This window comes from Herpailurus yagouaroundi, unplaced genomic scaffold (genome assembly GCF_014898765.1).
Source record: "Herpailurus yagouaroundi ecotype Mexico unplaced genomic scaffold, PumYag 139, whole genome shotgun sequence".
Taxonomy (NCBI): domain Eukaryota; kingdom Metazoa; phylum Chordata; class Mammalia; order Carnivora; family Felidae; genus Herpailurus; species Herpailurus yagouaroundi.
Genome location: NW_024412394.1, coordinates 50,020,989 through 50,045,604, shown reverse-complemented (window position 1 = coordinate 50,045,604; position 24,616 = coordinate 50,020,989). Strand labels below are relative to the sequence as shown.

The window sequence follows — 24,616 nt, the reverse complement described above, 5'->3', positions numbered from 1 at the left end:
TTTTAAATAAAAGTAAATAAAACCATTTAAAGCACAGAACAAAAACTTGGGTCTATGTGAATAAACTATGACAATATGCTTCTCTATTATTTTAAACACACTAGCATGTTTAGATCAAAATAACTTTTATTAACAAACTAGCATAATGATATATGCCATTAAGAAATGTTGCTTCTAATACTAAGCCCAGAAATCAAATGTTAGGCATGAAACACTAAATATAAAATTATGTACGCATCCCAAAAGAAGAATAATTCTTTCAAAAGTTGGTTTAAATTTCACTATTAAATACTAATTATGCTTTTTAATTTCTTTGTTCAGTTGCTTGGACCTGAAAGAGGGATATTCTTAGACAAATACAAAATAATATCTTCCTTTTTAAAGTTGTTTCTTTCATTATGTTTAACATTGGCAAAGAAGTCAGACATGTATGGAAGCTATATTTGTTAGTTTAACAACTGTTCTCGTCACTTTGTGGATATAAAAAGGGCATAGATCATAAAGCTTGGATTTTTAAGAAGATTATAAGACTCCAAAGCCAAGAAATGCAAAATAAAAACTGTCTCTTATTGTACATCTGGAACTATCTTACATGACATGAATATCTCCTGCTCTAAACGTGTTTTCTGCAAGGCAAGAGAGAATTCTGGGGTTACCTGTAGGCATTCTTTATTCTCTGTGCTTTAGAATCACAGAGCTGGTATATCCCTCTGACCTTCAGGAAGGACTAAATCAAAAGCATCCCGGGAAGAGAACAGTGTATTTCAAACTGTGTTCAGCAAGCCCTAGGGTCTGTCAAAAGATTATAAGGGGAGGGGAACACTGACAGAGGCCCCTCACTCTCAGGTTCCACCAACTGACTCTGATTTTATCATTTTCACATACAAGAATTCTGCCTAGGATTGAGTTCAAACAATAGACTCCATGGCTTTAAAAATGCCAAAAAATCACTAATCTAACCTAGCCTATTTTGTGAAAGATTAGTAAAGAATTGCTACAAGAAATGTCCTAATGCTTCCTGCACATTTATTAACAAATGTATTTTAGGAACAGCCCACCAGGTTTCCACATAACACATTCTTTTTCTTTAAAAAACAGTTCACTACAAAATGTATACAGTTTGGCTGTTTAAAAAACTCAATTAATACCTAAGTATACTAAATAAAAAATCTCTGTATCACAACTTCAACCCACTCACTTCCCCAGGAATAACATAGTTAACAATTTGGTTTGTAACCTCCCAGATACTTTATCTCTGTGAGGACAGAAACAAACGTGTGTGGTTACACACACAAACACACACAGTATTTGTTTCAAAACAACTGCTTATCACCTGTGTTTCTCCTTAAATTAAAAAGTATCCTTTAGTGTCAATACCTACAGAACCACCTCATTTATAAATTTCTCCACATTATCATTCAAGTTATGGATGTATATACTTAATCTCATCTCAATTGTTGAATATTTGGATATTTGTTTGTATATCATGTATTTGCACTTGCTCTTCCCTCTATCTAAAATACATTTCCTACACTACACCTGGCCAACATCTACACATGCAAGTTTCAGTTTTTTGTTACCTCTGCATAACCACACTACCAACCTATAAGCAACAACTTCAAAATTTTAAAAGTTTCTCAATACACCATACTTCTCTACCTGAACATTTTAAACAACAATACAGGATTTTTTAAAGCATATTAATTTCTCCACATGAGAATAATAAATCTACATCCTTTTTAGATTTTCCTACTACCCCAAGAATGGAATTTATGCCCCTTGGAGAGCAATTTGGCTGCACCTATCAATATTTTAAATGTGCATATCTTTCAACCTAATAGCCCTGTAGCTTTTCTATAGGAATATTCACACAAATTTGTTAATTCTTTCAACACATTTATTGAACCCATGTAAATGCTAGTCATTTTTCTAGGTTCTCATGAAAGAGTAGTTAAAAGAAGGAGAAAAAAAAGCCTAGGGATATTATAGTGTATTGGGATAAATCCACACTGGATAAATAATCAGATAGTATGTTTTCATTATTAATTTTGATAAATAGGAAAATAACATTATGATTAACTATTTTAACATTGGGTTTTCTTCTTAAAGAGCTAAAAAATGCTATGCTTACCTTTTAAACTCAATCTTTGGTGGTGTATTTCTAAAGTGTCCCACATATGTTCTTTCTTTTTTAAAAAATATACCTCAACATACAAATCCCTTCAAATCTAACAAACCTTTGGCTGAGATTGACAAGTCAGTCCTTTCAACTCATTCAATGATTTTAGTCTTTGTCCTAAATGTATTAAGATATTTAGGCCCCAGTTTCTTAACCAGCCCATTCATTTTTCTATTGTGAATTCATTTTTCAAATAAGGATAAAATATAGTAGGATATCAAAGAATTAAACAAACACTGCTACTTGGGTACAGCCAAGAAGATAGGTGAAGCTAAATTTTTGGCTGCACTGTTTCTAAATCATTGATGAGAAGATGGTGTAGAAGAGTCCAAATTCAAGGTACAGAAGGTAGTCTGCATGTGTTAATGTTTAATGTATTAAAATCTTCACTTTAATATATGAAAAGGAATGTATGAAAGCTAAAGGCCAACATAAAAAGTTCTTTCCACTGTATTGGAGTAACAGCTAGAATAAAGGTGTGGTCCTTATCAGTGGTTTAGTTTTCAAAAATGTCATCTGTAATTATAGCAACAGACACCAAGGATGAAGCTAAGCTATGAACCCACAGAAAATTCAGACGTGTCTGAGTATACATATCTAGAAAACAAGTGGGATTTGGCCACTGAAGGTCTATTCTTAAAAAGGCCAAGCATGCTCCTGGGAAATACATCTTTAGGTTAGCAGAGACTTTAGGAGTACCAGTTTAACCCAAGTAAGGGTAAAAACCTAGTGTTCACAGAGCTATGATTTTGGTCAATTCAGCAAGATTATATACAACATGCATGGAGACTTCTTCAAAGCACTGGTAAGAAGAGGCCAGAATGACCTTGGAGTGACCTAGGTAGTGGGGGGAAAATAGAGAGGAGGTAATACCACAGAAATACTGTTTGTTTTGTTTCTGTTAAAGTGAACTTGTGACCCTGATCCTACTTTTATTCTGTATCTGGTGCACCCTGTGGAAATGTGAGTTAGATAACACAACACTAGGCCCTAACCAGGGAAATCCATTATGAAGAAGACACTGTACCAAGTTCTTTCTTTCAAGTTTTGGTTGATTTTTCATTTTAGAAGTAGAGTTTTTATTTGAATCATGAGAAGAACAGATACTATACAAAGATTATTTAAGGGTTCATTAACGACCCTAACCAGTATAAGCTGATATCTTCAAAATATGATAGGGAAAAACAACAAAACAAAAAAACAAAACAGAACAGCCAGCCCTGGCCTCCAAGGGTCAGGGCAGGAATTGACTGGTAGAGGGCATAAGGGAATTTACAGGGATGATGACAATGTTTTACAACTTGATAGGGTTTGAATTATATAAGGGTATTCACTTGTCAAAAGCCAGCAAATGGATACTAAAGATTTGTGCATTTTTTATATATACAATTTATCTCAAAAGAAAAAATTGTAAAAAATATTGAACTCTTGCTAATGATATGAATGCTGAAGCACTTAAAGGAAAATATATCAATGTCTACGATTACTTTCACCAATGAATATATCAAAAATTAAGATGTATTAGTAGGTGGATAAAGGGCTAAATAGATGCTTGTAATAAAACAAGCAAAATAAAAATGTTACTGTTAGAATCTAGGTGGAAAATATTCGAATTTCACAGTAAAATATTTTCAAGTTTGCTGAACATTTGAAAACTTTCATAATAAAACATAAGGGAGAAAAATTAACATCTTGGCTCTAAGAAAGTCTGAAGTCTAAAAGGGACCAGAGTAGGCTGACTGGATCTGTTTATACCTCATCCAAAACCAACAAAGAACCAGTATGGGGGGCGCCTGGGTGGCGCAGTCGGTTAAGCGTCCAACTTCAGCCAGGTCACGATCTCGCGGTCCGTGAGTTCAAGCCCCGCGTCAGGCTCTGGGCTGATGGCTCAGAGCCTGGAGCCTGTTTCCGATTCTGTGTCTTCCTCTCTCTCTGCCCCTCCCCTGTTCATGCTCTGTCTCTCTCTGTCCCAAAAATAAATAAACGTTGGAAAAAAAAAAAAAAAAACCAGTATGGAGTGGGAATAGGCAAGAGCAGTATGTCAGCTCATCTCATTTCCACTGCCTCCAATTTCCCCCAGCACCCCCCAGCACCTCAGGTTATATTGATTCTCCCACCTGGAGGGTCTACTTTGCCTGGTTATCCAGACATTCTGTGTGTGTCAGGCAGTCAGTATGCAAAAAGTTACAGCTGTCCACTATACCACTCCCAACTCACACAAACATCACACTCCAAACAAACAAGCTTACAAGCTGACACACTTGCCCATATTCCCAGTCTCCTCACTGGCTTCCACATTGTTGCCTGAGTCTCTTTAGCCCACAGTCAGTTTGGGATTCAGTGCTCCCATAATCACCATTGGGTTTCTGGGATTACCCTGCCCCTTTCAATTCCGGCTCTGAAAAGCTCTAGTTGAAAGGGCAGTTTCTGTTTTGGTTCAAGTTATCTCATCAGGTTTCTGTGGTCACTCTCCCAGTTGGTGCCTGTGGCCCAGCCTATAACATAAATAGATGGTGACTACTGTACCAGAATTACCTCTAGGATAGGCAGCTTAAAGAAGAGGGCTACAAAGGGTCCTTGACTTGGAAAGCATGAGGCTGAGAAAAGGGTTAAGACAGTAGAAGCTACATCTAAAGAGGCTGAGGTCAAGCCACACAGTTATACAATATATTTAAGTCCCTACAATGTGCTAGGCACTATTGCAATCCAGTGGTGAACAAAACAAATACAGTCTCTGACCTCACAAAGCTTACATTGGTGGGAGAGGTAGTAAATAAACACTAAAAAAGAAATATATAGAAATACATATACATATATATTAAATTCATTATGACAAAAGAGATCCAATATTAAGGAGGTCCACTTTAGACTGGGTGGGGAGAGAATGTCTCTCTGAAGAAGTGTCATTTAAGCTGTGACCATGTGAAGTGTCAGGGATAGAGATGGACAAGATGGAGAGCAGAAGATGTGAATATCTGTGAGAGAGATGAATGTTCAAAGAAGGGAAGAGGGCTTGTTTGCCTGTAGCAGCATGAAAAAGGGAGTGTAAGTTCTTGGATAAGGTTTTAGACAAGTGAACATGGGCCAGACCTTTGCAGTACTACTCTGTGTTAAGGCCTCTGGACTTAAGTACAGTGGGAAACCACTGGGCTTTAGGCAGAGGCATGAAGTCTTCCTGAGTGCCATCTGCCCCAGAAATGGCTCCAGTTCTGGGTACCAAGTCTTCTGGAACAACACAAGAATGTCAGCTCCAAGAGTTCAGATTTTTATCTCTATTGCTCGCTGCTCTATTCCCATGCCTAAAATAGCAGGAACTTGGTATACATTTTTGAGTAACCAGTATTGTCTCTAAGGACAATAGGCCTTCTTTACGACTGCAGATTTAGCTCATACTCAGTTTCAATGGCTCTGCTCTCCTCTAAGCATCTAACTATGGTTTCAGCATCATAGAAAAGAAAGCTTCACCAAAAATAAAGTTTAACCCTCAAGCATATATCCCAAGAGCCAAAAGCTTTTTAAAATAGAAGTCTATCTATTTGGTGTTTTGGTCACAACAGTCTTGTTGGGGAGGGAGAACAATAGTTTCATATAGTGTATATAGTAAGTATTAGGAAACCTACAGTTGCAAGTAAGAAAAAAATGCAAATTGTGAAGGAGTGGTAGGAGAGTATTGGTAGAAAGCTGAAAGTTAATGGTTCATGTAAGTAAGAGTTCAGAGGTAGATCTCCAGCCAAGATGTTCAGGCATTGTCATTAGGATCCTGTCTCTTCCCATCCATACTCCAATTCCCCTTACAGGCTTTATTCTCAAATAAGGTCTTCCCAAATGGTCATAAGGTCAGCTGGTAGTAGATCTGGGTATACAGACTACCAGTCTAGCAACCCTAGTAAAAAGAGAATGCCTCTTTCCCATAGTTTTAGTCACTCTATTGGCTCTGATTGGCCTGATTTGGTTTACATATCTATTCCTGAACCAATCACTGTGACCAAAGGAAGGTACTACACTTTGTGGCCACAACTAGATGGTTTTCCCACCACTGAAGCAGGGGAGAGCAGTCAACCTCACCTGAAACCCACGTACAGAGAGGGGTCATTCTCTAAGGGAAAACCAAGATGCTAACGCCAAAAGAAAGGGAAGCGAACGTTGGGTAGACAAGTAAAAAGCCAAGTACATAGTGTTAAGAATCATTTCTATGCGAAAAAATATGGAAGGCAGAGAATGACTAATAAACAATTGGTTTTTTCAAAGGAACACACATATGATATGAGTAAAAACCTTTAAATAACAGACTCTATGTATATAAACTTCCTGCTATTTTCTCAAGGTTCAGCTGGGTGCAAATTTCAAGTGAACACTCCAATCAATGCATGCACTTGGAAAAAAAACCACAGCTTTCAATTGATGTTTATCCTGACATGCGACAGGAAAGCAATAACCATTTATAAAAATTTTATGCATTTCTAAGGAATTTTTAAATTAATATTTTAAAATTAAGCTGAATATTGTTACAATGTGAAAAGCTAAATGTGGCACTTATCTAAAACTGCTATATGCTATCTGCATAGTATTAAGAATTACTTGTGTTTTGGACCACTTATTTACTTAATCAAAAATGTACTCAGTTTTGAGAATCTTTATACTTAATCAAAAGCTTCAAAAATCTTAAGAGTAAATCTGGCTGAACCAAATATGAGAACATTGAAAAATGCTAATTGCTGTGAAACATTATTGGAATAATAAAGTAGACCTTGAAACAAATTCTACAATAATGAAGTCATTCTTTAAAGAGAATGACTGAAACTGAAGAGGAAAAAAAAAAAAAAAAAAAAGAACTGATTAAGGAGAACTACAACTACCAGATATGCAAAATCAGTAAGCTGCAATCAAGATGGAAAAGCACGACAGAGGCAATATAATACAACTTTTGAGTCTTGCAATGCTAGTAACAGGGAAAAGTATTAAACACATTGAGTAAAACCAATAATATACTATTAACGACTATAAAGATTTGCAAGAATAGTATGTCAATATAGCTGAAAACAACAAAATAAGCTCAACTTTAAGCTTCCATAAAAGGGTGACTAAGAAAGAGTCAAAACTAAGTAATCAATAGTCTTATTAATTGCTATATCACCAAAGCCTAGAATAGTACCTGGCATACAGTGGACATTCAATGTGTTTTGTTCAATTAAAAAACAGAATATGTAACCACTCTGCCCAGTTACTTTCATTAATTAAAAGAGAACAATTTGGCATATCATTTGGTGAATCCATTCACTCTTTGTCTTTTTTTTTAAATAGGCTTCATGCCCAGTGTAGAATCCCAACATGGAGCTTGAACTCACCACCCTGAGATCAAGACCTGAGCTGAGATCAAGAGTTTGATGCTTAATCAACTGAGCCACCCAGACACCCTTCATTTGGTGAACCCAATACAGAATTTACGTGAATGTGAAATTACAATTAACTATACCCAGTAAGATTCTGCCAGTCATATGTTGGGGTATATAAGTTTTCAGGTCTGAGAAAGTAACAAAAATCATACCTACTATTTGTATTTCGTAGATTTTTATGGCTACAACCAAGATTCTATATGTATTGTTTACAGAATACCAAGTTCTATGTTAGGTTTCCCCTAAAGGCATATTCTGAGACAAGGACTGAATACACATTGTTTACTTGAAATAGTGACCTTGACAGGGAAATGAAAATACAGAAAAGTAAAGGCAGCTATTACAGGGTGCATTATTTAAGCCAACTACCACAATGGACACCACAGGGAAGCTCTGTAATTATTCCAGTAAAGGGGTGAGGAGCCTGGTATTTATACCTCTATAACCATAAGTCACTGGGTTAAGGGCCATCGCCTAAGGAATACTACTTCTCACATACTTTCAGCCTGCACAAACATGTAGACAAACTGAGTTTTGGTAGCCCAAAGTTAGCCCCCAACAAAGATGTATTTGCTGGCCCTTAAAAATCAAGCGGGCATGCCTGGAAATACTAAGAGAATCTGAAAGGATATGTGTGGCACTCATAGTGTCTGCTACAAAAGGCAAGAAATGGCAATTGGTATGTGAACGGAAAAGCCTCTAGAGTAAAAAGAGATGATAATAAAATAAAACTGTAACTTCATAGCACCATGCTAAACAGCCTACTACTGTCCACACTCAGTAAATCACTGCTGCTTGATGGAAGAGTGGATAAATGAATTTAAGACCGAGCTATCCAGGAACAGATACACCAGAACAGCACACATAGCCAAAGCAGCCCACTTGCACTGAGCTCTGAAATTTATTTTTGAAAGTTCACTCTTGACAACCTAGCTACGAGGGGATGGTTCTCACATAGGACTTTTTTTCTAACAAATAGTTATATACTCCATTTAGCCATAGAATGCCAAAAATAAAGATGATAGATTAAACACTAACAATTTCTCCTAATATAAACACAATTATAAAGTCAACTAAAAATCTAAAATAAAAAAGCATCTCGAAAGAAGTGCAGTCATTTAACTTCTTATTCTCTGCATATCCTAAATCTCCCACATTCTTTCTCAAAATCTAATGGCATTTCAAGATTAAATTTTTAACCCAGATTTCACATCTTATTACATACAGTCCTACAGCTAAATTTTGCTTTCAAAAAACTTTTTAAGTTTACTTATTTATTTTTGAGAATAAGAGAGAGAGGCAGAGAGAGAGGGAGACAGAAAATCCCAAGCAGGCTCCACGCCATCAGCACCAAGCACAATTTGGGGCTCGATTTCCTAAACCTGAGATCATGACCTGAGCCAAAACCAAGAGTGGGACACTTAACGGACTGAGGCACCCAGGCGCCCCCAGAAATATTGTATATGTCAGTTCAATATTCTTCAATTAGAGGTGAATTATCAATTCTGATATATGTTTGGTTTTTTGTTTTGTTTTGTTTTTTGTAAATTAAGCTAGAGACACAGGAAGTAAGGTATTCTTTGTTTTCCAAAGGGGATCAATCTGAGGTTTATTAAAGTTGATAATGAGTCCTTTAGAAAAAGCAGAAATCGAGTACAGCCCCAAGATTCGAAGATGCCGCCCAAGGGAAAAAGCCATTCCGGGAAAGGGGGGAAAGGGAGAGCAGCCTTTGGGAGTGACAGTTCTGACAAGAAGGCTCAGGATCCCAAAGGTAGTGGCAGTGCAGTAAAGGTCAGACACATTCTGTGTGAAAAACATGGGAAAATCATGGAAGCCATGGAAAAGTTGAAGTCTGGAATCAGATTCAATGAAGTGGCCATACAGTATAGTGAAGATAAAGCCAGGCAAGAGGGTGACTTGGGTTGGATGACCAGAGGTACCATGGTGGGACCATTTCAGGAAGCAGCATTTGCCTTGCCCATAAGTGGGCTGGATAAGCCTGTGTTTACAGACCCTCCGGTTAAGACAAAATTTGGATATCATATTATTATGGTTGAAGGGAGAAAATAAAATTGTACGCAAGACTGAAAAAAAAAAAGAAAAAGAAATCAATTCTGAGCAAGAAAGTTAAGGTAAGCAATATTATATGAAATTGAAACCAAAGACAACTCCATTTTTATAAGTTTAATAAACACCATATGTCAATTCATATATGCTACTGTTTTTCTTTTAAGGAAGATACATTATATTTATAAACTTTTGAATTGTCTGGATATGCGGAGGTGTAAAACTTACTCTCGTTTAGATTGATCAAGAATTGCTTCTTTTGATATCAGAATGAAATTTCCCTTTAGGCTGTGAATCCAGTTTGGATGAGAATAATGACATACTCACCTTAAGACATTGCTATTTCTCAAGGACATTGCCATTTCCTATTTACCAGGAAAGTTAAAAAATTTAGAGATTTAAAACCCTAACATAAACTGAATGATAATATTCTTCATCCTCCCCAAATTACCAACTTCTACCTAATCACCATCAGTATAACAATATTACATTTGATGCACTCGTTACAGTACATTCCTAAACATAAACATTTACATTCCTAAACATCCTTGAAGATTCATTCTTTTTTTTTTTTTAATTTTTTTTTCAAGGTTTATTTATTTTTGGGACAGAGAGAGACAGAGCATGAACGGGGGAGGGGCAGAGAGAGAGGGAGACACAGAATCGGAAACAGGCTCCAGGTTCCGAGCCATCAGCCCAGAGCCTGACGCGGGGCTCGAACTCACGAACCGCGAGATCGTGACCTGGCTGAAGTCGGACGCTTAACCGACTGCGCCACCCAGGCGCCCCGAAGATTCATTCTTAATGATTGACCTTGTGCTCCTTAAAATATTTTACTCTGCCTAAATTCCAACTTTAATTTCTTCTCCCTGAAACCAAAGAATCTTACCACACCATCCATCCCCAAGTTTTAAGCATAATTGGCCCTAAATTCATAGTAAATGATAAGAAAGAAAATACTATTAGGAAAATCATGATGATACAATCCTAATGTATAATTATCTCATCAAATAAATAGAAAACGTTCCATACTTTTCTGGAGAAGGCCCTATTCAAAAAACATCCTGCAAACAAATAAGGCTATAATTAATCATTTTTCTTAAGGGACTCCAATATACCCAGAAGCAATTTGATCATCTGATAGCCTAATAGGCAAAAGCCCAGAACCTGATTGTCTAGCAGCTAGAACTAGTAGTGGAATCTAATTCAATAGCTCAACAGAAGATAGGACTACTAATCTGGCTCTAAGCTTTCAGGTAAATAGATTTTGGTGATTTTACAAAGAACCTCAACTGGTCCACTGCAATAAGATGTCTTCCTATGGTTACAAAGCTAGTTATTGTCTTTTCAAAAGTGTTCAGAGAATGTTGATAAAATGATTTTATAGGACAAAAGTGAGTTCATCAAACCTGCATTGATACGCCACCCCTTTAAAGCCTCCTTTTGTTAATCTAGTATAATGGTCTCCCGCTTTAACTAGGCTCCCTTTCTCCAGCCCTTCACTGAAAAGAACTAGTATATAGTATTGGCTTTTTAATTCATATGGTCACTAATGGTTTTGACAAGCATAATCATCCTATGAGTGAACCAATAAAAGTGAGTTACTGAATGTATAAAACCAAAGATTACAGCAAAGATCAATGTGCTGTAATCAAGGTGAATTGTTCCATAGACGCTACTAGAAACAGTCTCCAACTGTGTCCAAACCAAATGCATTACAAATCAGAACAGAATCACTAACATCAACTTTCTTCTCTTAAATAGAAAAATAGGCCCAAGATTAAAATGTTACAATTTTTAGTTCTTCAAAATGAATTATGAAAATTATTTGTTAAAATGCATGCTGCTGTCTTACGTGTGACCTTAAAAGTTCTCACTCTGACAAGTCTGTGAAATAGAAACTAAGGCTGCCTCAGCCACATTTTAGACCTACCCAATTAGATTCTCCAAGAGTGACACTCACTGACAGATCTTTAGGCTGTGGCTAACTTTTGTTGTCACATCATGTCATCTACTTTTGTTCCTCTATCTAGTATTACATTCACATTAACATTTCTGAACACCACATGTTCTCTAAGCACTGTGCTATACACACTTTTACATACAGTTTCATATACATTAAGATCTGGATTGACATTTTAATATTTAACAACTTTGATATGATTCATAAGACACAAACAAAATGTTTTAATATTAATAGGAATATACTATAACTTACAGTGTTACTTATTTAGTTCAATACTGACAGTGTAGGTAGGCAGGCTTCAAATAGTAAACAATTATGCTACTGTTTAACATTTCAAGCTAAAGCTATCAGCATGAGTTTAATAATCCAGGCTAAAATTGTCTTCTGCACTACAAGTAGGAGATTCCATTTAAAGAATAATTGTCATAATTCCATTTCCTGAATTCTTCTAATACTTCCAATATTTCTTCAAATTTCTGAGCTTTAAATATTGATTTCCCAAACTTATCAAATGTGATAAAACAAGTGAATATTGAAGATCAAACTAAAACACCATTTGGAGGTGATTTTTGTTTAGACTATTTCCCTTAACTTCAGAAAGCCTCTGGGCATAACTGAAAAATCCTGTTTTTTTTTTGTTTGTTTGTTTTGTTTTTTCCCTGTACCATGTGTTAAAGTTTAAGTGCATTACACAATTGAATTGATTGACAATTTTTAGAAGATTAATTAGCATCCCAACAGAAATTTAACAGAACTTTTCATTAATGCCTTAATCTTGATAGTACCAATTTCCCTCTCAACACTTTGAACTCCCAGAGATGGCTTCTAAATACAGAGCCTCTATTTACTTAATGGAGCTTTGCACCACTGAGAGTAGCCCTGTGGGGTGCTGGGGAACTCAGAGAAAGACGTGAAATGGGCTGCTTGCGAATAAGAATGCAAAGTAGGCCCTCTCAGCCTTGCAGGTTTTCAGCACTATGTGTCCCTTACCCTGATTGCAACTTCAGCAGAGTGGAGTGGTTTGTTTGTTAAAATAATGAATAGTAGATGGCATCCATTTTAGTGGAAAGTTTTAATTTGTGATTCCCTGAGGCTGTGTGAAATAAAACACTCTTATTTATTCCCGTAAATGAAGCCAAATTACTTCTGGAATTTCTTCTGAGAAAGACCATCTAAGAACACTGATTTGACATATTAGTCTGTGAAATAAAACATTTAATGAATGCACTTTTGTAGTGAACATTATTTCTATGAAGATTATTTTTATTTCTGAAGTATGTTCTTATCTGATTAAGTTTTTGCTTTTAAAAACGGATGAAGTATATCATGAGTTTTAAGCTTGCCTCAGAAGCTTAGAAAATAAAAATCCGACCATTCTGTCTGATTTTACATCTCTTTTATTTTTTTAAAGTAAGCCCTACTTAGGGCCCAACATGGGATTGAACTCAGGACCCTGAGATCAAGAGTCACATGCTCTACTGACTGAGCCAGCCAGGTATCCCTAATTTTACATCTATTTTAGTTAAAATACCAATTATTTCTGAAAGCAATTATTAGCACCACAATAACACCTTATTAATAAATTTCAATAAGCAATTTAAGTGCATTAAATAATAATGTGTGTTTGGAAGGAGGAACTAAAGTTTATCCTTGCAAATTCTAGAAAGAGAAATATGTTAAAAATCAGTAATTTTAAGGTTAGAGAAAGATTTAAATTGACCAGGAGAACAAAGCATTTCAAAACTCTCAAATACTTAAGAAATCTGTATGATAAACACTTGATATGCAATTTATCAAATCTTATCTCAATGATTATAAAAAATACTTGGTTAACCCATTCCTTATACCTGAAATAAATTAAACAGTATTTACTTAGTGATAAAGATACTCATTTACATTTTAGAAAATTACTAAGTGCCTGGTACAGCTCAGGTACTGTTGTAAATCCCGACAAACTGCTGAGCACAATCACTTATAATCCCTGTCCCAGTGGAACTAACAACCAAAGGCAGGAGTGGGGAGGGGTGGGAGGACAGAAAATAAACAAGACAGCAAATAATTAAATTAAATAATGTCAGATAGGTAAAGGGTTAGAAAAAAAATAAAATTGAGTAATGGATAGAAAGTGAAGGGGAAAGTTGCTGAAGGAAGGCTAACATCGTTACTTCTAGGGTGGTGACTGAGCTGACACATCCGTGGGAAAATGGGGAAATTGCAAATCCAAGTTGAGAACAGCTTACCTATAGACCACTAGTATATAGGAATAGAAATCTAACATAAAAAAACAGACCTTCCCCTACCATTTATGGAGTCCAGGGCAAGAATACAAATGAAGGCTCACATACGACAGGCCTTATATTTATAAGTTCTAACTCGAGATAACAAGCTGGTAAAGGAAATATATTCCAACCTCTTCCTTTGACAATATTACCTTCACCAGAATGTAGTGATATGAGTGAGCAGTCTGCCTTCAGCTCCTGACCTAGCCTGCTCCTCTCCTCGGGCTCAAGTCTATACTGTAAGGAACCTTACCCACCCACATGTGTATACCTTATGTTTAACTTCTTGGAAGTATTCAACACTGAAACAGCCTTTTACCTTGGTTTCCACATCAACATTTTTAGTTTTCCACAAATTTCTTTAACAATTCTTCTGCCTCCACTCATGCTTTAAATATTTTATTTCTTAAGGCTCTGTTTTAAGTCCTATCCTTTATTACTTTGCACATCTTCCCTACGTGACCTAATTCATTTCCAGGACTTATTGTCAGCAGGCCTGTATCTATTTCCCCAATGCCGTGTTTTTCCCTAAGACTGTTTGATAATTACACCTGGAAGTCTCTCAAGTCCCTCTACTCAACATGTCTAAACTGATTTCTTTATTTTTTTCTCCCCCAACCTTGTTCCAATCTTTCTCTGCTTCTGTAAATAGCACCCTTCCTATCCAAGTTGCACAAGTGAGAAATTTGTGAATTCTTCACATTGCCCTTTTCTTTACTTCCTTTCTCCACATCCAATCACTAATTCTACCAGTTCCATTTCCCCAGTATCTCTCAAATCTATCCATTTATCTATGACCCCTAAGGCCACTATCTATATTGTTCAAACCACTATTAATTCTTTCCTTGACTACTGCAACAGCCCCTAACCTTATGCTTCTTAAACTTTTTCATGTCATGGGACAGGGAGAGAATAACATGGTAAGATACTCTGAAATGAACTGTCAAGGATCTGGAGGTATCTATTTGGGCCTTAATAAAAAATACACAATTGCTTTTCTCATAGTATGTAATTTTGAAAAATAAACACAAAACAGAGACCATGTTAAACACTGAACTTATATAAATATCAAGTATAGGGGCGCCTGGGTGGCTCAGTCAGTGAAGCGTCCGACTTCTGCTCAGGTCATGATCTCACAGCTCATGAGTTCAAGCCCCGCATTGGGCTCTGTGCTGACAGCTCAGAGTCTGGAGCCTGCTTCAGATTCTGTGTCTCCCTCTCTCTCTGCCCCTAACTCACTCACATCCTGTCTGTGTCTCTCTCAAAAATAAATAAACAAAAAATAATAATAATAAAAATAAATATCAAGTATATTTTTCAAAAGTTTAATAGGAATTTTCAGTAAGCTTTCCTTCATAAACATAATTTTTTTAATATAAGATTTTCTGCTTAAAATGCCTACTATCACTTCCTGATCAAGGCCTTTAAGGATGTTCTCTTTAAACTCTTGATAGTCATGATCAAAGAGAAACTTCGCTCACAAAAAGAAATGAAAAAAGTGTTTAAATACTTTCAGAACCATTTTAAAATTTGCAACAGTTGAAATATTTAAGACTCTAACAGTTCTTCCCTTTTAAATGTAAATGTGATGTTCAAATTTCTCGTGATAATATGAATGAATTTTGAAACCAGTTGAACGTTTTCACATCAAATATTTCAAAAACAATGGAGATTTTATCTGCAGGACACACAGGCACCATCAAAGCAGCTGCCTTGCAGCTAGCTCAGCTGAGGGAGTAAAAAATAAAACATGAGTTATCTGCAAACAGAAATGTCAGTTATATGTAATGTCAGAGAATGCTCTGGAGCTGCACCTGCCTCTACTCCCCTCTCAAAGGCCTATCTTCACCATCCACATTGTGAACGCCTAGAACAGCAGCTCCATTGCCTGCAAAAGACTTAGGATGAAGATGTGGGGAGCAGAAAATATGGAATAAACTCAGATATTTGAGAAATGCATGAATTTGGGGAGCTGCTCTCCAGCAGTGTCACTGAACTGCTAAGGAGTTGGCTATCCTCTGTGTACTGCAGTTTTGAATACAGTACACCAGAAAACTATTTCTGAACTTCCTGGAAAGAATAACGTTTGATCAGGTTGGGCTAGTTTGGTTCTAGGATAGGCAGTAAATATAGCACTTTCTAGGTATACAGCTCAACCTGAATAGACAGATGAATAATGAACAATTGTTGGTTGCAAAGCAAACAACCATTCCCTGCTTTGCTCCTCGTGGGAGTCCAGATTTTTCTTCTGCTTGGGAGCTCCTACTTCTCAAAGCCTATGATCCCATGAGTCTTCAATATAAGTTATACAAGATATTTGCAACCTCAAACTTCCTATGTCCTATTGCTCATTCAAGGGTACAGCTGCCAAGGGCTTTTAGTAAAAGAAAGTTCCCTGCTCGTCTGAAATAGCTCCCAAAAAAGACACTCTCTGCCATTGTACTGGAGTATGTATGTCATATGAAAAATGAAACTGCTAGAGCCTATATTCTCAATGGGGGTGATATCTCCTCTGAGGGGATGAAAATTGGGGAGAGGAAAAAAAATCATACTTTCTATGTATAAAGCATAAAATACACATACAGTATATAAACAGATATGCACAATACCTGTGGTATTAAGACTTAGGGGGGGCATTGAGAAAAAAATCTTAAAAGGCTCCTTAAGGGAGCAATATAACGAAAAGGTTGAGAAACACTGTTCTAGAGCAATGGCAGATACCACCAAAGGCAGACGACAATAATGGAAACTAAATTATTGATGCTATCATTAAGTTTTTGAGTCAAAGTTTATGACACCTAAAACCTGTTCTAGCTCTTGACTTTCCATTTAACTAAGCAAATATATTCCCTTTACTGTTGAAGCTATTTTGTATTGTTTCCTGTAAGTCATAACAAATGTCATATTAACTGACAAAATATGGAACTCTTTATCTAATTACATGGCCAATGCAACAGAACATTAAAGTGGAACTATTTTAGTCTGTCTCTGTTAAGCCTTCATGAATATAGGTGCCAGATATCCTCATAACCAAAGGGAGCCAAGTAAGATGAGAACCCCATGCAAAAAGAGGTGCCTGGGTGGCTCAGTTGGTTGAGCATCTGACTCTTGATTTTGGCTCAGGTCATGATCTCACAGTTGTGCGACTAAGCTCCACATCGGGCTCTGTGCTGAATATGGAGCCTGTTTGGGATTCTCTCCTCTCTCTGCCCCTCCCCAGCCCTTGCTCTCCCTCTCTCTCTCTCTCTCTCTCAAAATAAACACACATTAAAAAAAGAAAAAAAAAACCATGCAAAAAGATAGTGGGAAATGGATTTCAAAACTCTTGGTCCTCATCCATGGATAGTGCAGAAGACAAAATTGAAGACAGGGGTGAAGGTTAAAGAATAGTTATTAGGACGTTTACATGAGGGTGGTTGGGGGAGAGTGCTCAGACTGGAGGGACTTCAAGGAGACCACCTTGTATGTATCTCTGGAAATCTGTGTAGACACAATAGACCTGGTAACTGAAGTTGACATGAATTTATGAGGCCCAACCTTCCATTCTCAACTCATGAAAATTAAGGAAGTTAAAGGGAATGCAAAGTAAAAATTGACATGAATTAAGATGGGTTCAGCACACCCCTTCCTCATTTCTCTGGGTTCAAACTGTATTACTTAGGAATCTTTGGTCGTGAGTAACAAAAATAGAACTTGACTCAAATGAAAAATGGGAATTTACCACCTCACATAATGAGAGGAGAGGAGAGGGGCGGGGAAGGGAGGAGAGGGGGGAAGAGGAGAGGGGAGGGGAGGGGAGGGGAGGAGAGAAGGATTGGACCTTGGGGATGACTAGATCCAGACATGAACAGCACTGGGACTTCATCAGAAGCTAGTGAAAAGGTGCCAGGCAGATCTCCCCACCACACCCCACCCCAAAACAAAAAGCAGTCTGCAAGCAAATGGGAGAACTGACTTTAGTATCAATATCGTAAGTCCAAATCAGTGGATAAAATATAGAAGCAGAAATAATTGAGATTTCAAAATCATTGTAGGAAATCCACCTAGAAATGTATCCAACAAAAAAATGATAGAAGTATGTGTGCATGGGTGGATGAATAGATGGACAAATACACACTTGCTCAAGTGTGGCAAAATGTTAACATTAGAATCTTGGTAAGTATATAGGTATTCACTGTAAAATTCTTTCTTTTCTGTATGTTTGATATTTTTCTAACAAAATGTTGAGGTGGGGCAGAGCAGGGCAGGGGGAATCAAGCAGGAGAATAGCACCATGGCTGTAATGATTAGTCCATCAGCAGGATTCTAGTTCTAAACTGAAGGTACAGAAAACAGACCTTACACTCCAGGCAAAGAGAGAACTGGCAAAAAGCTCTTCATCCAGAGCATATAACAAATGTTCCTTGAATTTCCACTTGGTAGCATCCACTGAATTAAGATCAAGGTGTTAAAGAGAAATCAGAAATGACCTGCAGAGTAAATAGCATGAGGTTAAGAGATGACCATCCTGGTTTGGGAAATCAAGTAGAGAAATGACAGGTGAAAATGGTTATCTCATTGACTTAATCTGCTTCTATTTAGTTATTAGTGCACTAAGCATCATTTTAAATGTACAAATAAAGCTCTGATTTCTCACTTGGACAAGGGAGTAGATGATGGTATCCTTTAGAGAGACAGAAAACGCACATGGAAAAAGATATCTGTGGTGGGTAACTTTTGCATTGACTTTAGGAATCTTGAAGTTTAGGTGTTTATGTTGCACCTAAATAAAGATGTCCAATAGGCTGGAAATTCAGGAAGTATTTGGGCATCGGGAGAGATCGGCAGTAGTCACTGACGTTTCATCAAGATACTGTATCATCCAGAGTGTATAGTGAGAAATGTTTCTTTCATTCTTTTATATCCATTCATCAAACTATCATTATTACTAGAATTACACACACACACAAAAAAAGAGATGTTTTTCAGTTTATAACTTAATTGCCAAATCCAAAGACCTTTGTGCAATCCCAAATGTGTTTACCTTACTTTTGTACAGCATTTATTGGGTTGGCTGGTCTTTAATTGGAAAGCTCTCCTCCAGTGATATTCTGATCACCATTCCCCTCACTTTCTGTTCCTTTTCTGTCTCTTACAAGAGTCTTAGAATTTGACATTTACAGGGTTTTCATCCTTGGTCGGTAAGCCTTCATTTCTAACTCCCAATTTTTCTAGTTAGGCTTCAGGTCAAACCGACTAAATAAAGCTTAATTAAAAGCTAGTTTAAAACTAAAAATTGTGTTGATAGTACAACACAGGCAACACTATCCACCTTGAAGCTACATTGCCTTAGGTTCTACTAGCTTTTGAAATGCATAATTTTTTTCCTATCTCTGAGCCTGTTTTCTCATGACCTTAAAATGGCAGCCAAAATATTTAATTTGCAAGGGTATTATTAATGATTACATTATAAATGTAAAGGATCTAAGTGCTCCGCACTCGATGCATACAATTAACACAATTCATAACTTCAGATGAATACAAATTATGCCAAGTTATAAATATCTACCTTACCTAATATTAACTTCTGTTCCTGAGCACTCAGTCTACATAGTGTTATTCAGGTTACATGCGCTGGCTCGCTCAGTATTATTTCCCTTAGAATCTCTCATCGCGTCAGGGACTGGCTCAAATCAACAGTAGCAACTCTTTCCTTCCATATACCGCATTGAGGGAAACACATTTTCCACGGCTTCTTAAAGAAATCATTCAGTTTAGCTTAGAGGTGAAAGTGAAAAGTAAGCTTCGTCACAAAAACTGAGTCCAACTCTACTCCACCCGTCTGCAGGTCTCTGAGAGAAAAGGGAGCAGGATCACAACAGTTTACGAAGCAGACTTGAAACATTAGTTTTTAACTTTCCCGCAAGTCTCTGACCGACCAACCGCACTGATACTCCGTCAAGCTCCGCGCCACTTCCGTTTGCGCATTTTAATTACGTCAGCATATCATCTCTCGCGGTATCACCCGATGTTGAGGTCCCTTAATAAAGATCTCGCGAAATTTGTTCTACAGCTCCAAGCTAGCCTCACTTTCCCCCACCCCCAACCTGTCCTTCCTTTCCCGGTCTCAATCACAAAATTCTTCCCTCCCCTTTCTTGAGCTCACAGCTCTCCTTGTTTCCGATTTCAGGCCGGAACCGGAAGTTCAGTGGGCGGGGCCCGGCGGCGGAAAACGCTGCGGAGCCGGAGCCGGGCTTCGGCTGTGGCCACTGCCCCTGTCCCCGCCACGGAGCGCCGTGGCTTCAGGTTGAAGGTCGGTCCGGAGGCGGGTGGGCGCGGGTCTCCCCCGGAGTGTCCGGGTGGCAGCCTCCCCGGGCCCCCCGGGCTCCGCGAAGGATCATGTCTACAGCCTCCGCCGCTTCCTCCTCTTCCTCATCTTCGGCCGGTGAGATGATCGAAGCCCCCTCCCAAGTCCTCAACTTTGAAGAGATTGACTACAAGGAGATCGAAGTGGAAGAGGTGAGTGAGGCCCGGCACGGAGGCGCCTGTCTCCGCCTTTGCCTGGTCCCGACTCTTAAGGTGCCTCCCTGGCCTCTCTGATTCTCGGGGCCCTGCGGAGTCTACCCGGGAGTCCCCACCGAGGCCAGGTATAGAGGGGACTCTGCGTTCAAATGCTCTGGGAAGCTTTCTTTTTCCCTCATTTCGGCACTCTTGAGTTTGGTCTGTTACCGGAATTCGGTCATCTCAAACACCAAGATGAACTGGTGAGATGTTGTGGAGCACCAGTTCTTATATATGTGAATAGTAAATTCACCAAACACCATGACCGTTCTGGAGTTTAAGTTCACTAAGACTTGGTGTTCTTAAAGGCCAAAGTTTGTATTATGTTCGACTTCTAGCTCAGTGTCTGGTATGTAGTGTGTGCTCAATAAATACGTGGCAAATATATCATCATGTCTAATGAAGTGTCCGCCTCAGTACTGAATGCTTCTCAGTTTCGCCGATTCGATAGAGCAGTAGTCGTAATATTAAATATTCTGCCTTCAGTTGGACTAATTTGGATAACTCTTACCATTAGTAATGTAGACTACAGTGAAAAGATGTCTCAAGCAGCATATTCCGAAGAGAAACTTACGATTTCTGTGACGACCACAGTATAACAGAAATCGCTGTTAGAAAACCCAAATCCGTATTTTATTCTGTAGTAAGTTATTTTAGGGAAAGGTAGTAATATGCTTTTAATATATTGCTTCTTTTCAAATATACATAATAGATTGATTCTAAAAATCATAAAATGTAGAAAAGTAAAAACTGTGTTTTAAACACACACTTTAGAGGGGCGCCTGGGTGGCGCAGTCGGTTAAGCGTCCGACTTCAGCCAGGTCACGATCTCGCGGTCCGTGAGTTCGAGCCCCGCGTCAGGCTCTGGGCTGATGGCTCAGAGCCGGGAGCCTGTTTCCGATTCTGTGTCTCCCTCTCTCTCTGCCCCTCCGCCATTCATGCTCTGTCTCTCTCTGTCCCAAAAATAAATAAAAACGTTGAAAAAAAAAATTTAAAAACAAATAAAAAATAAAAAAAAATAAACACACACTTTAGAAAGTGTTCAAAGTTTGGTTGAAAGTAATACTTATCATGGGCCACCTAGGTGGCTTAGTCATTTAAGCAATTGGCTAAGTGTCGACTTATGCTCAGGTCATGATCTCATGATTCCTGGGGTTCAAGCCCTGCCTGGGGCGCTGCGCTGAGAGTGCAGAGCCTCCTTCTGGATTCTCTGTCTCCCTCTCTCTCTCTCTGCCCCTCCCCCATTCTCTCCCTCTCTCAAAAATAAATTAAGAAACATTAAAAAGAAAATACTATCAATTACCACTTACTCATTTTTAAAATTTATTAAATATTTTGCATTACATATGCCACAAAGAACAATGTGTGACCCATGTTACAGGCTTTCAGTGAATTATCTTTACTTTAAAAATCCCAAATTATTTTTAAATCGTGGCAAGCTAAAGTAGTCAGATAATTACCATTCAACAAATATATTTTTTTCTGTGCATATTTTGGAAGAATAATGGATTCCTAAATCATGTCTTTCTATTGCATAAGGTAATCACTGAGAACAACGTCATTTTACAAGATAACATAAACAAGGCCTTTGGAGTTAGAGGGAGGTTCAGTATATCAGGTATACATACCACATATTAGCCATGTGATGTGAAGCGAGCTTCCTAACTAACCCCTTTAAGCTTTATAGTTTCCTTAACTATAAAACAGGGATAATAATTTCTATTTAATTTTACCTGTATAACATCCTATTAGACAATATGATCAAAATACCCAGCACAGTACCTGACACTTATGACTAGGAAACTGAATTCCAGAGAACAGTAACCTGCTTTAAGGTCACATGCTAAAAGAAGAAGGACCCATATTTTGAAAAGAGAGGGGAATTTATTTATGTGTGGGTGTGTGTTTTCTATTGAGGCTATGATAAATTCCTTTTTCAGAAATGGATAGTTGATCCAGCTTTCATGGCTAACTTTCTTTTTTAAGAATAAAAATTCAGTGAGTCAGTATAAAAGAATTGCCGTTTTTAAATAAGCATTTACGTCTACTCTGTGGCAAACTGCTCTGCTTGTAGACTACAAATTGTTATGTAATAATAACTTGTACTTCATGGTCTAACAAATGCTTCCACAGACTTACATCATTTATTCTTACAGCCTTCATTTTCTCACACTACTTTCTAAAGCATTTTACATTCTTCTTGGAAGAATGGAAGTTACTGAGGAGAGAGTCATCATTTTACTGCTCTTCCTGGAAAGCCACTTAACTTCTGATTAGGCTTTTATGTTTCTAAAGATTTTTCTTTCAGTTTAGATATTGTTTCAACCTTTTTTAAGTATATTTAAGACATTCCTGAGGAGTAAATTTTTGTTTTCAAATGAAAATTTCTAGTATTAGCTGGTTCTCTAGTTTAGTTTTTATTTTTGAGTACCCAGTTTATTTTCACTTTAAAGATTGAATTCAGACCTTTCTAACATTGAAAGTATTACATAATTCCCATTGTATTTGTGCACATTAAAACAGTGTTATATAATCCAGAGTGCACTATAGGCATTCAATAACTATTTCTTTTTTTTTTTTTTAATGTTTATTTCTGAGACAGAGAGAGACAGAGCATGAGTGGGGGAGGGGCAGAGAGAGAGGGAGACACAGAATATGAAGCAGGCTCCAGGCCCTGAGCTGTCAGCACAGAGCCCAACGCGGGATCTGTGAGATCATGACCTGAGCCAAAGTCAGACGCTCAACCGACTGAGCCACCCAGACGCCCCTTCAATAACTGTTTCTTACCTTAGATTTTACTTTTGGTTAAAATCATAAATAAGAGAAGAAAGATGGCTAGAAACAAAAAATATTTTTATATTGCTTTCAGTATTTTACATAGTACAAATATGTTGCCTATAAATAAAATCATGTTCTGTATTTCCCAAATAACAGTGTAACTGAAGCAGCATTATACTGATTCAGTTAGAAACTATGTATGAAAACTACTCCAACCACAGGCCAAATATGTAGTCATTTAGTAGATAGATATCTTTAAGGTATCAGCTGATTCTAATCCATACATTCCTAATTAGTGTGGCACTTCCTAAATTCAGTTCTGATAGCAAATTATGTGAGACCTTGGCCTCAGAAACCTAGGTAGGTACTTAAAAAAAAAAATCACCTAGTTTTTACCATTCTGGGGCTGAGTGTAGAGAACATTAGAATAAATTGTGAAGTATGTACATTGAGGACTAGGTTGCAAGAAATGGTAAAGGCAGTGTGGTGTGGTAAAAAGTGTACTGGGCTGGGTATTTAAAAAATTTGGATGCCATACTCATTGTGCCATAATATATTTAAGTAACTTGGATCAGGTAATCTCATTTTTCTGGGTCTGATTTCTCATGTGAAGTGAAGGCCTGAACATGATTATTTAAAGTCTCTTCCAGGTCTGAAATGAAAACACATTTATTCCCATATTAATGCTCTGTTTCCACAATAAGTGTCTTGTGGAAGGTAGTTGGTAACCAACTAATCCTGGTTAGACAGGACAAATATCCCCATTTTACAGATATTGACAGTGGTCATAGAGATTGATTTACTAGAAACCTCTTGTGTAAGTAAATGGTAGAGCTGAGAATTGAATTTGAGATTTCTTACTCATGAGTCACTTACTCTTTCTACTAAGTTTAAGTGTTGCTTTGTTTCTTTCTGAAGCACTCTGACCAAACCTTATTCTGAAAATGGAGAAACAAAATGTTGATTTCCTTTGCAGTAGTTGGTGCTACACATGTAATGAACATTCTCTTCTGTGCACAATATTGCTAAGGTACTGTGGAAGATGAACAGAAGAATTCTAGGATTCTCTCCTTGAAATTTTTTATTATTAGGAGGCTAGAATAAACACAGAACAGTTAATAATTAACATTTTCAGAACCACTAATTTAGAACTATGACTATAATGTAAACTGAGCACTGAAGCTATAATTTGAAAGTAGGGTTAATCACAGAACACTTTGTTGAATGGAAAATAATTTGAAAATAGATTTTGAATAAGCATCATAGATTGGGAAAGGCACAAAGGTGAATTGTCTTTGCAGTTGTTCCCTCCCCTGCCCAGCATGCTTTTCCCTCAAGAACTTCACATAGCTGGCACCTCTCACCATTCAAGTCTCACCTCAAATGTTTATTCCACAGGGAAACTTTCCCTGAG

At 37.5% G+C, this 24,616-nt stretch overlaps 2 protein-coding genes across 6 annotated transcripts in view; both read left to right on the top strand.

The window, feature by feature from the left end:
• The first annotated feature begins 9,214 nt into the window (after positions 1-9,214).
• LOC121029159 (peptidyl-prolyl cis-trans isomerase NIMA-interacting 4-like) lies at positions 9,215-9,660 on the top strand. The gene has a single exon (XM_040473096.1). The coding sequence runs from the start codon at positions 9,247-9,249 to the stop codon at positions 9,640-9,642; it is 396 nt and encodes a 131-aa protein (XP_040329030.1). The 5' UTR covers positions 9,215-9,246; the 3' UTR covers positions 9,643-9,660.
• Positions 9,661-20,061: 10,401 nt separating this feature from the next.
• MAP3K7 (mitogen-activated protein kinase kinase kinase 7) overlaps positions 20,062-24,616 on the top strand; it is an 89,495-nt gene continuing 84,940 nt past the window's right edge. For 4 of the 5 annotated variants that reach the window (XR_005789894.1, XR_005789892.1, XR_005789893.1 and 1 more), the window contains exon 1: positions 20,263-20,382. Coding sequence is in view for 2 of the 5 variants with exons in the window: in XM_040474182.1 (XP_040330116.1) it covers positions 20,263-20,382 (120 nt within the window). In the remaining 3 variants the exon portion in view is untranslated. Of the gene's footprint in view, positions 20,383-24,616 lie in introns of all 5 variants that reach the window. The other variant, XM_040474180.1, reaches the window with a different exon arrangement.